The sequence below is a fragment of the Cervus elaphus genome, chromosome 32 (assembly GCF_910594005.1).
Source record: "Cervus elaphus chromosome 32, mCerEla1.1, whole genome shotgun sequence".
NCBI classification, from domain to species: Eukaryota; Metazoa; Chordata; class Mammalia; order Artiodactyla; family Cervidae; genus Cervus; species Cervus elaphus.
In genome coordinates this window covers 45,604,289-45,625,416 of record NC_057846.1, presented here as the reverse complement: position 1 = coordinate 45,625,416, position 21,128 = coordinate 45,604,289, and the positions used below count along the sequence as shown (strand labels likewise).

Here is a 21,128-nt window from a genome sequence, read left to right as displayed (position 1 = left end):
TCTTCTTGGCTTCCATTATCTATGGTATTTATTTCTCAGGAAGAGCAGAGATAGCAACTAATCTTTAAAAAAAAAAAACTCTTTATCAAAAAAAATTTAATTACTTTTTTATTGAAGTATAATTGACTTATACTGATTAGTTTCAGGTAACAAAGAGATTCAGTAATACATACATATATATCTATATTCTTTTTCAGACTTTTTTCTCTCATAGGTTATTATAAAATATTGAGTATAATTCCCTGTGCTAAACAGTAGGTCCCTGTTGTTTATTTTATATATAGTAGTACATATATGTTAACCCCAAACTCCTGATTTATGCCTCTCTGCTTTTTCCTCTTTGGTAAACAAAGGTTTGTTTCGTATGTCTGTCAGTCTATTTGTTTTATATTTTAAGTTCATTTGCATCACTTTTATATTTTTAGATTCCACATATAAGGGATATTATATATGTCTTTGGCTTACTTCTTAGTATGGTAATCTCTAGGTCCATCCATATTGGTGCAAATAGCATTATTTCATTCAGTTTATGGCTGAGTAATATTCCATTGTATGTACGTACCACATCTTCTTTATCTACCTCTCTGTCAATTGACTCTTAGATTGTTTCTGAGTCTTGACTATTGTAAGTAGTGCTGTAATTAACATTGAGACGCCTGTATCTTTCTGAACTGTGGTTTTCTCTGGATATTTGCCTCTGAGTGGGACTGCAGGATCATGTGGTAGTTCTATTTTTGGTTTTTTAAGGAACCTCCATATTGTTCTCCATAGTGGCTGTATCAATTTACATTCCTACCAACAATGTAGGACAGTTCCCTTTTCTCCACATTCTCTCCAGCATTTATTATTTGTAGACTTTTTGATAATGGCCATTCTGATCACTGTGGAGGTGATACCTCACTGGACTTTTAATTGGCATTTACCTAGTGATCACCAATGCTGAGCATCTTTTGATGTGCCTGTTGTCCATTTGCAAGTCTTTTTTAAGTAGAAGAGAGACAAGATGGCAGAGGAGTAGGTCAAAGTGGAGTACATCTGTCTTCACAGAGGCATCAGGAATGTATCTGCAGGTTCAGAGGCTCTCACAGAGGACCAGCTGAGTACTAACAGGAGTCCCCGACCACCAGGAAGGAATATACAGTTCCACTCAGAACTCACTAGGATGCAGAAGGAAGAGAAAAAAGGAGAGTGAGCAGGACCTGACCTGCACCAGGAAGTGCGGGGGGTGAAGCAAGGGTGAGACCCCAGGCGGTTGGCTGAGACAGAAGGGAAGCGTTTGAGGCCACCAGAGTAAAAGCAGCTCATCAACGACAGGCTGAAGGGAGCGAGAACCACACGGACAATCCGTGCTGCGGGCCTACATACCCCGGACAAGGACTCAAGTCCACCTGAACGCGCGGCGGCCGGGAGCTGGAGCATGGGAGCGGAGAGCAGTCCCAGGGCCAGGACTGCTGTTAACTGAGGGCGGACGACGGCCCCAGGGGCCAGGAGGGAGGAAACCTGCACGGAATGCCTTTGAAGGAACGCTGGGCAGCCAAGGAGGCAGGGCGCTGCCGCTGAGTCACAGGCAGCGGGTGGAGCCATCACTGTAGCCGCTCTCTCCACATGCAGGCGCAGGCAGCTGACCAACAGAGAAAGACCCCAGAGAGGGCAGCCCTTTGAGCACCTGACCGGTGGAGCAACAGAGAAGGACCCCAGTCAGGGGCGGGGCAACAGAGAAGGACCCCAGTCAGGGGCGGAGCAACAGAGAAGGACCCCAGTCAGGGGCGGGGCAACAGAGAAGGACCCCAGTCAGGGGCGGAGCGGGGCAACAGAGAAGGACCCCAGTCAGGGGCGGAGCAACAGAGAAGGACCCCAGTCAGGGGCGGAGCGGGGCAACAGAGAAGGACCCCAGTCAGGGGCGGAGCAACAGAGAAGGACCCCAGTCAGGGGCGGAGCAACAGAGAAGGACCCCAGTCAGGGGCAGGGCGAAGCAACAGAGAAGGACCCCAGTCAGGGGCGGAGCAACAGAGAAGGACCCCAGTCAGGGGCGGGGCAACAGAGAAGGACCCCAGTCAGGGGCGGGGCGGAGCAACAGAGAAGGACCCCAGTCAGGGGCGGGGCAACAGAGAGGGACCCCAGTCAGGGGCGGGGCAACAGAGAAGGACCCCAGTCAGGGGCGGGGCGGAGCAACAGAGAAGGACCCCAGTCAGGGGCGGGGCGGAGCAACAGAGAAGGACCCCAGTCAGGGGCGGGGCAACAGAGAGGGACCCCAGTCAGGGGCGGGGCAACAGAGAAGGACCCCAGTCAGGGGCGGGGCGGAGCAACAGAGAAGGACCCCAGTCAGGGGCGGAGCAACAGAGAAGGACCCCAGTCAGGGGCGGGGCAACAGAGAGGGACCCCAGTCAGGGGCGGAGCGGGGCAACAGAGAAGGACCCCAGTCAGGGGCGGAGCAACAGAGAAGGACCCCAGTCAGGGGCAGAGCAACAGAGAAGGACCCCAGTCAGGGGCAGGGCGAAGCAACAGAGAAGGACCCCAGTCAGGGGCGGAGCAACAGAGAAGGACCCCAGTCAGGGGCGGAGCAACAGAGAGGGACCCCAGTCAGGGGCGCCCTGAGTACCTCCTATGTCAAGCAATAGAGAAGGACCAGCCAGGAAGGCCCTTTGGGTGTCAGCTGCCAGAGGACAGAAGAGAATTCTGATAGGGCCATATCTTCTACACCTATGATCACTGCCTTCCCTATGCACCTGGCGCTGCCGGGGCCCTGCGATCCAAGCAAGAGTGCCACCGCCACACTCGCTCCTCACGGGGCAGAGCCGACAGAGGCAAGAAAAGAATATTTACAGCATCATGTCTCCTGCAACTGTGTGCACCAGGCACCACGGGCGTCTGCATGATCCAAGCGGCCATGCACCTCCACGCTGGGTCCTCACTGGGGCCGAGCTGCCGGAGACGAGAAAAGAATCCTTACAGCACCGTGCATGCAGTGCCTGTGTGCGCTTCCCTGTATATCTGCTTCAGCCGGGGGCCCCATGATCCGAGCAGCTGCACCACCTCCAGGCCCAGTCCTCACCGGGGCAGACCCAAGCCCTCCAGGGCAGCCTCAGGGCCAAACTCCTAGGGATGATCCTCATGCCGAGGTGGGGATAAAACCACAGGTGAGGTCCACAGGCAGAGTGATTGAGGAAAAGGATCAGAATCCTTCTCCCTAGCTGTACAAGCTGCAGATTAAATCCACAAATCAGCTGGGTGGACTCTGTCTTTATGGAATATATAACAGGACAGCGAGTGTTCTCACAAAAGAAAACGCCCTAGCTCTGGCAGCTGTGGACATTGGAGGTGAGGACATGCAGGAGTAGCACCAACTTAGGGTCTGAGCCATCCCTACAGCAAGTCCTGAGACCAGACACCTCAGTGCTGGAGGGTTTCCTAGGGAAGCAGAAGTGGGCTGTGGCTCAAAGTGGGGGAAAGGACGCTGATAGCTGAGACCCAAGAAAAACATTTATTATTCTTCTTATATTTTGATTCATTCTGTAGTTGGTTCTGGATTTTCTTTTCCTCTTTTTTTGCTCTGTTGCTGTGGTTGCTGCTTTCATTATGATTATTATCTGTATTTTGGCTTTTGAGAACTTTATTTTAAATTATTTTTTTAATCACACTTTTTTATTTCCTTTATATATTTCTACTTTGGCTTCCTGCAGTTTTGTGTATTTTTTTCTTTTTTTGTTCTATTCCTGTGGCTATTCTTTATAATAAATATAGATCTTTTTATGAAGTTCTGTTTAACTTTGCTTTCCTATTTCTTCTTTCTTCCACCATATTTGGTTGTTTTGTTCTCTTCGCTTTCCTCCTCAGTTGGCATTATATTTTGGTCTTGTTTTCTGTTTTGTGTTGTCATCAGTTTTGTTTTTAACTGGCTGGTATCATTTTTGGTTTCCTATGCCGGCTGGGCCACTCTCCTGTACCTTATTTACTTTGGTCTGTTCGAGGTTTACGTGGGTGTATATTCCTTTCTTTTTGTTCCTATTTGCCTGATTTTTGCTTTTACCATTTGCCTGGGCTTTATTTTTTGTCTCTTGAGTTTTCTGTTTATTTCTCACTTTATTAGTTATGTGGCTTTCTGCGTTTTGTTTCTTTTACTCCCCTTTATCGACATAACAAACAGCTTGTGGGGTCTTGGTTCCCAACCAGAAGTCAGACGTGAGCTTTTGGGGTGGGAACGCTGAGTCCAGGACACCAGACTGCCGGAGAACCCCTGAGCTCAGGGAGTACTAACCAATGAGAACGCCCACAGAGGCCTCCAGCTGCGCCCAAGACCCTGAATGCAACTTGCAGCAGCACCCACACAGGATGCCTCATGCGAACAACAAGACAACACAAGCGCATCAGCAGCAGACAGGCTTCCCACAGACACCGCAACACACACCGCCTCACACAGTCCTGCCCATCAGAGGGGGAAAAACTCGCTTCCTTCCACCAGAATGCAGGCACAAGTCCCTCCCAACACGAAGGCCACACAAGCCACTGGACCAATGTTACCAACCAAGAGCACAGATCAAAAGCAAGAGACACTATGACCCTATAGCCTGGGGAAAGGAGACCTCAAACACAGTAAGTTAGACAAAATGAAAAGACAGAAATAATGTGCAAATGAAGGAATAAGGTAAAAACCCACAAGACAAAATAAATGAAAAGGAAATAGGCAAACTACCTGAAAAAGATTTCAGAGTCATTACAGTAATGATGTTGCAAAATCTCAAAAATAGAATGGAAAAAAATGCAAGAATCATTTAACACATTTAACAAGGACCTAAAAGAAATAAAGAAAAAAACAGTGACAACACAATTACTGAAATTAAAAATATTCTGCTGCTGCTACTGCTAAGTCACTTCAGTCATGTCCGACTTTGTGTGACCCCATAGACGGCAGCCCACCAGGCTACCCTGTCCCTGGGATACTCCAGGCAAGAATACTGGAGTGGGTTGCCATTTCCTTCTCAAAAAAAAAAAAATAATAATAATAATATTCTAGAAGGAATCAATAGCAGAATGAGGCAGAAAGGATAAGTGAGGTGGAAGACAGAATGGGGGAAATAACTGCTAAGAGGAGAATAAAGAAAAAAGAATGAAAAGAATTGAGGGTAGTCTCAGAGACCTCCGGGACAATATTAAATCCACCAACATTCGAATTATAGGGGTCCTAGAAATTAGAGATATCAAGGGAACATTTCAGGCAAAGATGGGTTCGATAAAAGACCGAAATGGTATAGACCTAACAGAAGCAGAAGATATTAAGAAGAGGTGGCAAGAATACACAGAAGAACTGTACAAAAAAGATCTTCACAACCCAGATAATCACAATGGTGTAATCACTGACCTAGAGCCAGACATCCTGGAATGTGAAGTCAAGTGGGCCTTAGAAAGCATCACTATGAACAAAGCTAGTGGATATGATGGAATTCCAGTTGAGCTATTTCAAATCCTGAAAGATGATGCTGTTAAAGTGCATCACTCAATATGCCAGCAAATTTGGAAAACTCAGTAGTGGCCACAGAACTGGAAAAGGTCAGTTTTCATTCCAATCCCTAAGAAAGGCAATCCCAAAGAATGCTCGAACTACCGCACAATTGCACTCATCTCACACGCTAGTAAAGTAATGCTCAAAATTCTCCAAGCCAGGCTTCAGCAATACGTGAACCGAGAACTTCCAGATGTTCAAGTTGGTTTTAGAAAAGGCCGAGGAACCAGAGATCAAATTGCCAATATCCACTGGATCATCGAAAAAGCAACAGAGTTCCAGAAAAACATCTATTTCTGCTTTATTGACTATGCGAAAGCCTTCGACTGTGTGGATCACAATAAACTGTGGAAAATTCTGAAAGAGATGGGAATACCAGACCACCTGACCTGCCTCTTGAGAAACCTATATGCAGGTCAGGAAGCAACAGTTAGAACTGGACATGGAACAACAGACTGGTTCCAAATAGTAAAAGGAGTACGTCAAGGCTGTATATTGTCACCCTGCTTATTTAACTTCTATGCAGAGTACATCATGAGAAACGCTGGGCTAGAAGAAGCACAGGCTGGAATCAAGATTTCAGGGAGAAATATTAGTAACCTCAGATATGCAGATGACACCACCCTTATGGCAGAGAGTGAAGAGGAACTAAAAAGCCTCTTGATGAAAGTGAAAGAGGAGAGTGAAAAAGTTGGCTTAAAGCTTAACATTCAGAAAACTAAGATCACAGCATCCGGTCCCATCACCTCATGGGAAATAGATGGGGAGACAGTGGAAACAGTGTCAGACTTCATTTTTGGGGGCTCCAAAATCACTGTGGATGGTGACTGCAGCCATGAAATTAAAAGACACTTACTCCTTGGAAGGAAAGTTATGACCAACCTAGATAGCATATTAAAAAGCAGAGACATTACTTTGCCAACAAAGGTCCGTCTGGTCAAGGCTATGGTTTTTCCAGTGGTCATGTGTGGATGTGAGAGTTGGACTGTGAAGAAAGCTGAGCACCGAAAAATTGATGCTTTTGAACTGTGGTGTTGGAGAAGACTCTTGAGAGTCCCTTGGACTGCAAGGAGATCCAACCAGTTCATCCTAAAGGAGATCAGTCCTGGGTGTTCACTGGAAGGACTGATGCTAAAGCTGAAACTCCAGTACTTTGGCCACCTCATGAGAAGAGTTGACTCATTGGAAAAGACCCTGATGCTGGGAGGGATTGGGGGCAGGAGGAGAAGGGGGTGACAGAGGATGAGATGGCTGGATGGCATCACTGACTCGATGGGCATGAGTTTGAGTAAACTCTGGGAGTTGGTGATGGACAGGGAGGCCTGGCGTGCTGCGATTCATGGGGTTGCAAAGAGTCGGACACGACTGAGTGACTGAACTGAACTGAACTGAACTGAGAAGAAAAAGAGAAAAATAAAGGGTCTGAGAAATTTTTTGAAGAGATTATAGCCAAAAGCTTACCTAAAATGAGAAAGGAAGAGTCAATCAAGTCCAACGAGTGCAGAGAGTTCCATACAAGATAAACCCAAGGAGAAACAAGCCGAGACACACATTAATCAAACTAAAAAAAATTAAACACAAAGAAAAAATATTGAAGGTAGCAAGAGAAAAGCAACAAGTAACATACAAGGAAAACCCCATAAGGTTAACAGCTGATCTATCAGCAGAAAGATCTCTGCACAAGGATATATTTAAAATAATGAAAGGCAAAGATCTACAACCAAGATTACTCTATCCAGCAAGGGTCTCATTCAGATTCAGAGAAATCAAAAGCTTTACAGATAGTCAAAAGTTAAGAAAATTCAGCACTACAAAAGCAGCTTTACAATAAATGCTAAAGGAAGTTCCCCACACAGGAAACAAGAAAAGGCCTACAAAAAGAAACCCAAAACAATAAAGTAAATGTTAATAGGATCATACATATCAATAATTACTTTAAATGTAAATGGATTAAATGCTCCAAAGACTGGTTGAATGGATACAAAAACAAGACTCAAATATATGCTGTCTATATTAGACTCACTTCAGAACCAGAAACAAATACAAACTGAAAGTGAGAGGATGGAAAAATATTTCATGCAAACAGAAATCAGAAGAAAACTGGAGTAGCAATTCTCATATCAGACAAAATAGATCTTAAAGATTATAAGAGATAAGGAAGGACACTACATAATGATCAAGGGATCGACCAAGCAAGACACAACAACTATAAATATTTACACATCCAACAAAGAAACACCGGGATACATAAGGCAAACACTAGCAGACATAAAACGGTAATTGACAGTAACACAATAATAATAGCAGGCTTTAATAAGCCACTTACACCAATGAACAGATCATGCAAACAGAAAATTAATAAGGAAACACAAGCCTTAAATGACAGTTAGACCAGATGGACCTAATGACCTCTTCAGGACATTTCATCCAAATGCAGCAGAATACACTTTCTTCTCAAGTTCACATGGAACATTCTCCAGGATAGATCACATATTGGACCACAAATCAAGCCTCAGTAAATGTAAGAAAACTTAAATCATATCAGGCATCTTTTCTGACTACAATGCTATGAGTTTGTGTGTGTGCACACTCAGTGGTGTCCGACTCTTTGCGACCCCAAGGACTGTAGCCCACCAGGCTCCTCTGTCCATGGAATTTTCCAGGCAAGAATGGAAGTGGGTTGCCATTTCCTACCCCAGGGCATCTTCTTGACCCAGGGTTTGAACCCATGTCTCTTGCATTCCCTGTGCTGGCAGGTGGGTTCTTTACCAGCTGAGCCACCTATGACATTAGATATCAAAGACAGGGGGGAAAGGTATAAGAAACAGAAACACATGAAAATTAACTATAGGCTTCTAAATAACCAACAAGTCATTAAAGGGAAGTCAAAAAATACACAGAAACAAATGATAATGAAAATATGACAACTCGAAAACCTATGGGATGCAGCAAAAGTAGTTCTAAGAGGGAAGTTTATAGCAATACAATTCTACCTCAAGAAACAAGAAAAACATCAAATTGACAACCTAACCTTACACCTAAAGAAACTGGAAAAAGAAGAACAGAAAAACCCCAAGGTAGTAAAAGGAAAAAATCATAGAAGATCAGAGCAGAAATAAGTGAAAAATAAATGAAGGGAACAACAGCAATGATCAATAAAACTAAAAGTTGGTTCTTTGAGAAGATAAAATTGGCAAACCATTAGCAAGATTTATCAAGAAAAAAAGTGTGAAGACTCAAATCAGTAAAATTAGAGATGCAAATGGAGAGATTAAAACAGTCAATGCAGATACACAAAGGATTATAATAGATGATTAAGAGCAACTATATGCCAATATAATGGACAACCTGGAAGAAATGGAAAGGTTTGTAGAGAAGATCAACCTCCTAAGACTGAACTAGGAAGAAATAGAAATTATGAACAAGTAAATCACAGGTAATGAAATTGAAAATGTGATTAAAAAAAAAAAAATCTCTCAAAAAACAAAAGTCCAGGGCCAGATGGCTTCACAGATAAATTCTATCAAACATTCAGAGATGAGCTACATCTATCCTTCTCAAACTCTCTCAAAAAGTTGGAGAGGAAGGAACAATTTCAAACTCATTCTACAAGGCCACCATCACTCTGATACCAAAACTAGAAAAAGACATCATAAAAAAAGAAAATTACAGGCCAATATCACTAATAAACATAGATGCAAAAATCCTCAACAAAATTCTAGCAAACGAATCCAACAACACATTAAAAGGATCATATGCCAGGATCAAGTTGGGTTTATCCCAGGGATGCAAGGATGCTTCCATATATCCAAGTCAGTCAATGTGATACACCATATCAACAAGTTAAAAGACAAACATCATATGATACTCTCAACAGACGCAGAAAAAGCTTTCAACAAAGTTCAGCAACCATTTATGATTTTAAAAAAAAAAACTTCAGAAAATGGGCACTGAAGGAACCTGTGTGTGTGCTATGCTCAGTGATGTCAATGGGGTCCAACTGTGTGTGACCCTGTGGACCGTTGCCTGACAGGCTCCCCTGTCCATGGGGTTCTCCAGGCAAGAATACTAGAGTGGGTTGTTGTGCCTTCCTCCAGGGGATCTTTCCAATGCAGGAACTGAACCCACATCTCTTACATCCCCTGCACTGGCAGGTGGGTTCTTGACCACTAGCATCACCTGGTAACTCAACATTATAAAGGCCATAGATGATAAACCCACAGCTAACGCTTTCTCAATGGTGAAAAGCTGAAAGCATCTCCTCTAAGATCAGGAACAAGACAAGGGTGCCCACTCTCACCACTATTATTCAACATAGTTTTGGAAGCCCTAGACATGGATATTAGAGAAGAAATAGAAACAAAAGGAATCCAGACTGGAAAAGAAGAAGTAAAACTCTCACTGTTTGTAGACAATATGATATTACACATGGAAAACCCTAAAGATACTACCATAAAATTAATAGAGCTAGTTAGCGAATTTGGCAAAGTTGCAGGATCACAAAGTCAATACACAGAAACCCCTTGCTTTCCTATACACTAGCAATGAAAAATCAGGATGAGAAAGTAAGGAATCAGTCCCATTTACCACTGCAGTGAAAGGAGACAAAAGACCTATATACAGAAAACTCTAAGACACTGAGGAAAGAAATCAAAGACAACATAAACAGATAAAGAGATACAAAATGTTCTTAGATTGGAAGAATCAACAGTGTGAAAATGACTATACTACCCAAAGCAATCTACAAATTCAGTGCAATCCTTATCAAGTTACCAATGGCATTTTCCACAGAACAAAGAAAAAAATTTTTACAATTTGTATGGAAACAAAGAATATCCCAAATTGTTAAAGCAATCTTGAGAAAGGAAAATGGAGTTGGAGGAATCAACCTTCCTGACTTCATATTATCCTACAAAGCTACAGTCATTAAGACAGAATGGTACTGGAAGAAAGACAGAAATATAGACCAACAGAACAAGAAAGAAAGCCAAGAGATAAACCCACACACCTATGGGCACCTTATCTTTAACAAAGGAGGCAAGAATACACAATGGAGAAAAGACAGTCTCTTCAATAAATGTGGCTGGGAAAACTGGATAGCTACATGTAAAAGAATTAAATTAAAACACTCCCTAACATCTTGCCCCCAAGTAAACTCAAAATAGATTAAAGACCTGAATGCAAGACCAGAAACTATAAAACTCCTAGAAGAAAACGTAGGCAGAACACTCTTTGATATAAATCACAGCAAGATCCTTTATGACCCACCTCCTAGAGTAATGAAAATAAAAACAAAAATAAAGAAGACCTAATTAAACCGAAAAGCTTTTGCACAGCAAAGAAAACCATAAACAAGATAAAAAGACAACTCTCAGAATGGGAGAAAATAACTGCAAATGAAGCAACTGACAAAGGATTAATGTTCAAAGTACACAATCAGCTTATGCAGGTCAATATCAGAATAACAAAAAACCCCAATCATAAAGTGGGCAGAAGACCTAAACAGACATTTCTCCAAAGAAGACAAACTGATGACTAATAAACACATGAAAAGATGCTCAACATCACTTATTATTAGACTAATGCAAATCAAAACTAGAATGATGTATCACCTAACACTGGTCAGAACACCCATTATCAAAAAATCTACCAACAACAAATGCTGGAGAGGATTTGGAGAAAAGGGAACCCTCCTGTACTATTGGTGAGAATGTAAATTGATACAGCCACTATGAAGAACAGTGTGGAGACTTATTTAAAAATTAGGAATAAAATTACCATACGGCCCAGCCATCTCATTACTGGGCATATACCCTAAGAAAACCAGAATTCTAAAAAACACACGTACCCCAATGTTCGTTACAGCACTATTCACAATAGTCAGGACATGGAAACAACATGAATGTCCATCGACAGATGAGTGAATAAAGAAGTTGTGGTACATACATACAATGGACTATTACTCAGACATAAAAATGACTGAATTTGAGTGAATTCTAGCGAGGTGGATGAACCCAGAGCCTGCTACAGAGAGTGAAGTAAGTCATAAAGACAAATATCATGTATTAGCACATATATCTATGGAAGCTAGAAAAATGTTACTGATGGACCTATCTGGGGGGCCACAGTAGAGATGCAAACATAGAGAACATACTTGTGGACACAGCAGGGACAGGAGAGGGTGGGGAAATTGAGAGACTAGCACTGAAACATACACGCTGCCATATGTAAAAACAGATGGCCAGTGGGAACCTGCTGTAGGACACGGGGACCTTGACCCAGTGCTCTGTGACAACCTGGAGAGGAGGACGGGGTGGGGGGTAGGAATGAGGTAGGAAGGATGTTTGTGAGGGAGGGGACATGTGTACACCCATGAGGGACCCATGTTGAAGCATGGCAGAAACCAGCACGACATTGTAAAGCAATTGTACTCCAACTAATAATAAAAACTTTTTAAAAAAGAAATGTGTGTTTAGATCTTCTGCCCATTTTTAATTGGGTTGTTTGTTCTATTGATTTTGGGCACATAATCTGTTTGTATATTTTCGAGTTTAATCCTGTGTTGGTCAACATCATTTGCAAACATTTTCTCCCATTCTGAAGGTTGTCTTTTTGTTAACAGTTTCCTTTGATGTGCAAAAGCTTTTGAGTTTAAGTAGATCCCATTGTCTTATTTTTTTTGTTTGTTTTTATATTTGTTACTCTAGGAGACAGATCCAAAAACATATTGCTGCAATTTGTGTCAAAGAATCTTCCGCCTTGGTTTTCCTCTAGGAATTTTATAGCATCCAGTCTTACATTTAGGTCTCTAATCCATGCTGAGCTTATTTTTTTCTGTATGGTGTTAAAGAATGTTCTAATTTCATTCTTTAACATATAGTTGTCAAGTTTTCCCAGCACCACTTACTAAAGAGACAGTCTTTTCTCCATTGCATATTCTTGCCTCCTATGTCATAGTAATCAAAACTATGTGTGTGGGTGTATTTTTGGGCTTTCCACCCTGGTTCCTCTGATCTATATTTCTGTTTTGGGGCCAATGCCATACTGTTTTGATTACGACAGCTTTTCAGTATAGTCTGAAGTCAGGGATCCAGATTCTCTCAACTCCATTTTTCTTTCTTACAACTGCTTTGGCTCTTTGGGGTCTTTTGCTTTTTCATACACAATTTGTAAGGCTTTTTCTTCTAGTTCTGTGAAAAATGCCACTGGTAGTTTGATAGGCATTGCATTGAATTTATAGATTGCCTTGTGTAGTCTAGTCATTTTGACAAGATTAATTCTTCCAGTCTAAGAACACACTTCCATCTGTTAGTATCATCTTTGATTTCCTTCATCAGCATTTTATAGTTTTTGGAGTACAGGTCTTTTACTTCCTTCAGTTCCATTCAGTCACTCAGTCGTGTCCAACTCTCTCTGACACCATGGACTGCAGCATGCCAGGCCTCCCTGTCCATCACAACTCCTGGAGCTTTCTCAAACTCATGTCCATCGAGCCGGTGATGCCATCCAATCATCTCATCCTCTGTTGTCTCTTTCTCCTTCTGCCTTCAATCTTTCCCAGCATCAGGATCTTTTCCAAGGAGTCAGTTTTTCACATCAGGTGGCCAAAGTATTGGAGTTTCAGCTTCAGCATCAGTCCTTTCAATGAATATTCAGGACTGATTTCCTTTAGGACTGACTGGTTGGATCTCCTCCCAGTCCAAGGACTCACAAGAGTCTTCTCCAACACCACAGTTCAAAAGCATCAATTCTTCAGCACTCAGCTTTCTTTATGGTCCAACTCTCACATCCATCCATACATGACTACTGGAAAAACCATAGCTTTGATTAGATAGGCTATTGTTGGCAGAGTAATCTCTCTGCTTTTTAATACACTGTCTAGGTTTGTCACAGCTTTTCTTCCAAGGAGAAAGCATCTTTTAATTTCATGGCTGCAGCCACCATCTGCAGTTATTTTGGGCCCAAGAAAGTCTGTAACTGTTTCCATTGTTTTTCCATCTATTTGCCAAGAAGTCATTGGACCAGATGCCATGATCTTAGTTTTCTGAACGTTGAGTTTTACCTCCTTAGGTAGATTTATTCCTAGGTATTTTATTCTTTTTGATGTGAAAGCAAATGAGATTATTTCCTTAATTTATCTTTCTGATCTTTCATTGTTAATGTATAGAAATGCAGAGATTTCTATTAATTCTGTATCCTGCAATTTTACTAAATTCATTGCTGAGCTCTAGGAGATTTCTCAGTCAGTCAGTTCAGTCGCTCAGTCGTGTCCAACTCTTTGCGACCCCATGAATTGCAGCATGCCAGGCCTCCCTGTCCATCACCAACTCCCGGAGTTTACTCAAACTAATGCCCATCGAGTTGGTGATGCCATCCAGCCATCTCATCCTCTGTCGTCCCCTTCTCCTCCTGCCCCCAATGCCTCCCAGCATCAGGGTCTTTTCCAGTGAGTCAACTCCTCGCATGAGGTGGCCAAAGTATTGGAGTTTCAGCTTCAGCATCAGTCCTTCCAATGAACACCTCAGGACTGATCTCCTTTAGGATGAACTGGTTGGATCTCCTTGCAGTCCAAGGGACTCTCAAGAGTCTTCTCCAACACCACAGTTCAAAAGCATCAATTTTTTGGCACTCAGCTTTCTACACCTAATCTAATCTCAAGGGAAACATCAGTGAGATTATTCAGAACAGCTACAGCATCTCCAATGGTACCATTTCCTACTAGCATCTAATTCTGGCTGAGCCTAGAAGCAGCGCTTCCCAGAGACTGTCTCAGGCCAACTGTGGGCCTGAGACAGGCCTTAGCACTCTTCTTCCCTCGGAAGGGCTTCTTCCCTCAGGAATAAGGAGGAATGCATGCTAGGGGGAGGGGAAGGAGAGAGGGCAAGGAGAGGAAGAAGCAGGGAAGGGAGTGGTGGGAAGGATAAGAAGGGAGGGGGAGTGAGAAAGGGAGAGAGCGAGCAGAGAGTGCGTAAGCCTATGGAGAAAAGCAGGAGACAGAGGAGAACAGATCCTGAGTTTGCCTCAGAGACTTGAAGACGTGTTAAGTGTCATGTGCCCACAGCATATCCAGGCAGCGCTACTATGGGAACTCGGCACAGGCACACAGTCACCCATATGACCAAGGAACCTTGATATGTGCCAACATTTAAAAAAAAGAAGAGGCCTAGCAGAGTACTCATCTGAATACAATGCCATTGCAGTGAAAGATTAGGAGGTTCCACTAATTTATTAATGAGATTCTCCGTGCACGCACTCAGTTTACCAGCAGGGAACAACTCGTTTAGAAGACCTTAAAAGCATCTGCTGCAAAGCTCCCGCAGGACTGTGCTGTGTGTGTGCGGTGCTGAGTTGCCTCACGCGTGTCCAGCTCTTTGTGACCCTGCGGACAGCAGCTCACCAGGCCTCTCTGTCCATGGGATTCTCCAGGCAAGAACACTGGAGTGGTTCAAACACAGGGTCCATCAATCGCCAGTTTTGGTCAAGTTCGTTATTCTCCATAAGACTCGAGTTTGGTCATCTGTACAGTGAAGAGAGTGAGGGGTTATGAAGATTAAATGAGATTTGTGTAAATGGGCAGTGCAGGGTCTGATGCACAGTGAATAATAAATGTCAGCTGCCATCATCAGACCCATTTTCATCACTACAACACCCTCTCCCCACATCATTAAGATTACTACATGACATAATTACATTTGACAGTACTTTATTAAATGTAAAGTGCTATTTGTAATCATATATAAATGTTGGCTCTCAGTAGAAATACTTGATTTTTCTAAAGAAAATTGCTTCAAATGAACCCATTTTTGACATTTATATAGAATATAATTCTCTAAATGCAAATCAAAACCACAATGAGGTACCATTACACGCCAGTCAGGATGGCTGCTATCCAAAAGTCTACAAGCAATAAATGCTGGAGAGGGTGTGGAGAAAAGGGAACCCTCTTACACTGTTGGTGGGAATGCAAACTAGTACAGCCGCTATGGAAAACAGTGTGGAGATTTCTTAAAAAACTGGAAATAGAACTGCCATATGACCCAGCAATACCACTTCTGGGCATACACACTGAGGAAACCAGATCTGAAAGAGACACGTGCACCCCAATGTTCATCGCAGCACTGTTTATAATAGCCAGGACATGGAAGCAACCTAGATGCCCATCAGCAGACGAATGGATAAGGAAGCTGCGGTACATATACATCATGGAATATTACTCAGACATTAAAAAGAATTCATTTGAATCAGTTCTAATGAGATGGATGAAACTGGAGCCCATTATACAGAGTGAAGTAAGCCAGAAAGATAAAGACCATTACAGTATACTAACGCATATATATGGAATTTAGAAAGATGGTAATGATAACCCTATATGCAGGACAGGAAAAGAGACACAGATGTACAGAACAGACTTTTGGACTCTGTGGGAGAAGGCAAGGGTGGGATGTTTCAAGAGAACAGCATCGAAACATGTATATTATCTATGGTGAAACAGATCGCCAGCCCAGGTTGGATGCATGAGACAAGTGCTCAGGGCTGGTGCACTGGGAAGACCCAGAGGGATGGGATGGGGAGGGAGGTGGGAGGGGGGATCGGGATGGGGAACACATGTAAATCCATGGCTAATTCAAGTCAATGTATGACAAAAACCACTACAATATTGTAAAGTAATTAGCCTCCAACTAATAAAAATAAATGAAAAAAAAAAAAGAATATAATTCTCTAGATGGAACTACCTCTTACCTACTAATATAAATGATTTAGGGGCCTTTATAAGAGAACCATAAACAGAACCTAATAATCAAAACTCCATAATACTATTTCTCTCTTCAGCACAAAGGCCAAAGTTAAGTCTTTACCGATGAAGAATTCTAGTGTCACCGAGCGATTTTGCCTCCTCAGAATTTACCCATTTCACTTTCCTCAGTCGTGCGCTCAGTACTCCAGAAGAGGGCATCAGTGTGCAAGGCGGCATTCAGAGTCTGACCCTGCTCACGGAGAGTGTGAATCTGCCTTAGTAACACGAATTTCAGTAAGTAACTGGACTCTTCATCCTTCTACAGAGTCAGACACATCTAGGGGCATGATCCAGAAGATATGGGTTTCCACAGTTTGCTTTTTTGGGGTTCTTTGTTTCATTTTTGCTTTTCTATATTAAACTGCAGCTTTCCTGGGCCAGCCAGCTCTCAACTGAGCATGAAGTATCTGTAATATTATCAAGTCAACTTTAATATAGCCATATTATAAAAATTTGGGATGAATCATTTGTAAAGCAACTATTTCTAGATGTTGAGCTTGATGACTAAGCTAGAGAAAAAATACAAAAGCATTTACACATTCACTATTTGTACAGGAGATTCTTTGTACAAAGTGGGATCAATGAATCTCAATCCAAGGGGACATGAAAGGAAGACTAAATCACTTGCAGAGAGACTAACTGTTTTCCTGGAATACTGCTGAAATGTAATTGGAATTCTAAGTTTACAACGCTCATAAAAAACAGCTTTTGGCTATGTTACTTCACGGCCTTGATATGGCATTAAAATTTCTAATGACACCATGTCACTTTCCACCCTGACAAAAGAAAATAAAGGGGCAATTACATTTCATTTCCTTGTAAATTAATAAGCAGATGGTCTGAAGTCGATTATATCATTTAATAATGTGATTAAAATACACTACATACTCTGCAGGAAACAAAACAGTCTGAATTTAGACAACACAGAAAAACACTTGTTTATCCAAGCCAAGATATTGCATCCCTTCCTGTGTCTTCCAATTCAAATCATGATTTTAAAATATCTTCTTTAAAGGAAGGTATTATTTATTATCCATAAATAAATAAATAAGCCAGTCAATCAAGAAATCAAAGATTCACTGAAAACCTCCCTCCTCCAAATAAGAAGGAAGAAAGGAGGTGCTACTGGGCCTCACAACACAAGAAAAAAGGAATGCAAGAGGTCCAACTGCCCCTCGCTGCCTAATTCAATACAACTATTATCAAGACAGCTTAATACCCTCAGGCAGAATACTCACTGTAACACAGAATGAGATCAAATTTAACTCCCAAAGAAAATTTATAGAAAGAAATGTCAAATTTTTAAAAATTTATTTTATTGACGTATAGTTGATTTATAATGTTGTGTTAGTTCCTACTATACAGCAAACTGGTTCAATTACACACACACATATACACACACACACACGTGTACACATATACATTCTTTTTCACTATGGTTTATCACAGGTTTTTAAAGTAAAAAAAAATGCCTAGGCTAGCTCCTCTTTTTCTCTCTGAAATCCTTAACAAATAAAAAGAGGAATATACAGACAAATAATGGTCACATACAATTCCTATATAAGAAAATACTGACAATGGTTTTTTGCTGTAACGCTTATAACAACACTATTCATTAAAGCTTCCCAGTTTAATCTATCATTTAAAAAGTCACCCAAGAACAATAAATTCCCAAACAGCCATTTGAAAGTTCAATATATGCCTTATTATTGGTTAAATCCTAATAATCTAAAATTTTCTGGTTAAGATTTTTTTCATATGTGACTATCTGATACTTGAAATAATCAGTTTTTTTAATCACTATGGTTATATTATTGAGAGAAAGTTATGACTAAACAATAATGGTTTTAAAGTACCATATTCTGGACCTTCCTACCCCAAGGGGATTAAAAATACTCCATTTTAATTAAAAAAATAAGAAGCACTGAATTACCTTCCATCAGATCTCAAAATATCTTCCAATTATTAATATTTGCACTTAGTGGATGTTCAACACATTTTAGAATGCAATGAATAATTTTTATGCAAAAATTTCTTTTCTGTCCACATTTTTGCTGAGTTGAATTAGTATTAGTATATATTCACTGGGCACCAGAGCTGGGCAACAGAAGGTGGTCCAGGATTGGCCAGTGAGGGGATGTCTGAACCAACATAACTGGCAACAGATACTCCACAAAGCAGATAATGCTTTCATGGCTAATGACTACAACAGTAATACCATGAACGATTTGTTAGATAGTGTCATATCTGGTATACCTGTCCATCCTGTGAATCCCTGTTTCCTTCTGAACACACAGGTCATAGTCCAGAGATAAACGGCCTCTCCTACCTTGCAAGCAGTAGTCCAAGAGTTAGAAGCACACCCTAATTCAAGCTGAGAGCATTTTGTTGTTTTGGTTTTTAAATCAATTCCTGCCTAGAAGTCTCAACTTAGAACTTATGTCTTTTCATTTAATTTGTCTGAGAACAGCAGTCATTAGGCTTTGCTGGTAGCTCAGCTGGTAAAGAATTCTGGATTGCAGGAAACCCCAGCTCGATTCCTGGGTTGGAAAGATTCAACTGGAAAAAGGATAGGCTACCCACTCTAGTACTCACGGGTTTCCCTGGTGGCTCAGATGGTAAAGAACCCGCCCGCAAGGCGGGAGACCTGGATTTGAACCTTAGGTTGGAATGATCCCCTGCAGGAGGGCATAGCAACCCACTCAGTATTCTTGCCTGGAGAATCCTCACAGACAGAAGAGCCTGGTGGGCTACAGTCCAAGGGGTCGCAAAGAGTCAGACACGACTGAGCAACTACGCACAGCACAGCAATCATCAGGGGTAAACAAGTAAAAATTAGCTCATTAACGTAAGTATTCTATCCTTAAACTAAATATTACAAGTGCTTAGAAGTATACTTGTAAGCATGAAGTTAGCTTGATCACATGCACATCAAGCTCTAAGTAACATTTTCCAGCCAGAGAACCATGTGGGTTCTGCTCTCCTCTAGTTCACTTTCTCTTCTAACTCTTCCATCTTGTGAAGGACAAGATGCTTTACAGATACTTTCTGTGGTTAGATACTCTCCAGTTTTCACCATCTCTATTAATGCTTTCTGCCCGCTCTTCAAATCCTTACAAACACCCATTCCCACTGTTCCATCAGTGCCGGGCTTGGCGGCACCTCCCCGGCGTGCTCAGAACCACATATCTGCCCCCAGGTCTCTCTCCTGCCAGCACGCCCACCGCATGGCTAGTAGCAAAATAAGGATGGCACAAGATTCTTTGCTTTCGATTCCCTCTGTTTTGGACAAGACTAGAGTTTTGTTTTTGTTTTTTTAATCCTGGTTTTTACATTCAATTCTAGAAGTGTATGGCCAACTCCTCAAACATCACCATTCAAAAGATCACAGACACACTCTCTAATCAACACCTTTTATAATACTACTTTTAAGTTTACCTAATATTTTTAAAGCTTTGCTAAATAATCCCAATGCACCAAGAAAACATTTAAGATAATTAGTATTAAAATTTCGCTTCTCCAAACAGACATAGAGAACAGACTTATGGATACAGGGAGAAGGGAGGGCAGGGTGAGATGTATGAAGAGAGTAACGTGGAAACTCACATTACCATATGCAAAATAGATAGCCAATGGGGATTTGCTCTATGACTCAGGGAACTCAAACAGGGGTCTGCATCAACCTAGAGGGGTGGGATGGGGAGGAGATGGGAGCGACATTGGAGAGGGAGGGGATATATGTACACCTGTGGCTGATTCTGATTCATGTTGATGTTTGACAGAAAACAACAAAATTCTGTAAAGCAATTATCCTTCAATTAAAAAATAAATAAATAAATTTCGCTTCTTCAATTTCAAGAAAACATAATCATGCCAAGTTCCAAATGCTAAACTTTAAGATTATAGGTAAATATTCCTTATGAGAAAAATAACAAACTAAAGAGAGCTTATGTGAATTTAAGATCTGTATGTATAGTCAATAACTAACAAAATCAAATAAAAACGCTTGATTTTTCATTAACAAAACTGAATGTTAATCTGAAGGGTTGCATGTGAATCAATTAAGTTAGAACACTCCCTCACGCCATACACAAAACTTAACTCAAAATGGTCTAAAGCGTAAGATATGACACTATAAAACTCCTGGATGAGAACATTCTCTGACAAAAATCATACCAACGCTTTCTTAGGTCAGCCTTTCAACACAAAATAAATAAAAGCAAAAATAAACAAATAGAGCCTAATCAGATTTATAAGCTTTTGCACAGCAAAGAAAACCAAAAACAAAACATAAAAATAATCTACTGAACGGGAATAAATATTTGCAAATGATGTGACCAATAAGGCTTAATTTTCAAAAGAGACAAATAGCTCAATATCAAAAAGAAAGCAAAACAAAAAAAGCAACCAACTCAACGAAAACATGGGCAGATGATCTAAATAGACATTTCTCCAAAGACATACAGATGGCCAACAGGCACATGAAAAGATACTAAACATTGCTAATTATCAGAGAAACGCAGATAAAAAAAATAATGAAGTATCATCTCTCATCAATAAGAATGGCCATCATCAAAGCATCTACTAATAAATGCTGGAGAGGGTATGGAGAAAAGAGACATCCCCGACATTGTTAGGATGAACGCAAATTGGAGCAGCCACTATGGAGAAGAGTATGGAGGTTCCTTAAAAAACTAACAATTGAGTCACCATATGATCCAGCAATCCCAGTCCTAGGTATATATATGCAGATGAAAACTCTAATTTGAAAAGATACATGCACTTCAATGTCCACGGCAACACTACTCACCACAGCCAAGATATGGAGGCAACCTG

At 41.4% G+C, this 21,128-nt stretch overlaps 1 protein-coding gene across 14 annotated transcripts in view; it reads right to left on the bottom strand.

Annotated features, from left to right (window-relative positions):
• The window catches only part of PSD3 (pleckstrin and Sec7 domain containing 3), a 575,456-nt gene that overhangs the window by 238,771 nt on the left and 315,557 nt on the right, over nt 1-21,128 (bottom strand). Inside the window, exon 2 of one of the 14 annotated variants that reach the window (XM_043893696.1) lies at nt 14,895-15,014. The exons of the other annotated variants lie outside the window; for them this stretch is intronic. Coding sequence (XP_043749631.1) covers nt 14,895-14,995 — 101 coding nt within the window. The 5' untranslated portion in view covers nt 14,996-15,014. The remainder of the gene's footprint in view (nt 1-14,894; nt 15,015-21,128) is intronic. 14 annotated transcript variants of the gene reach the window in all.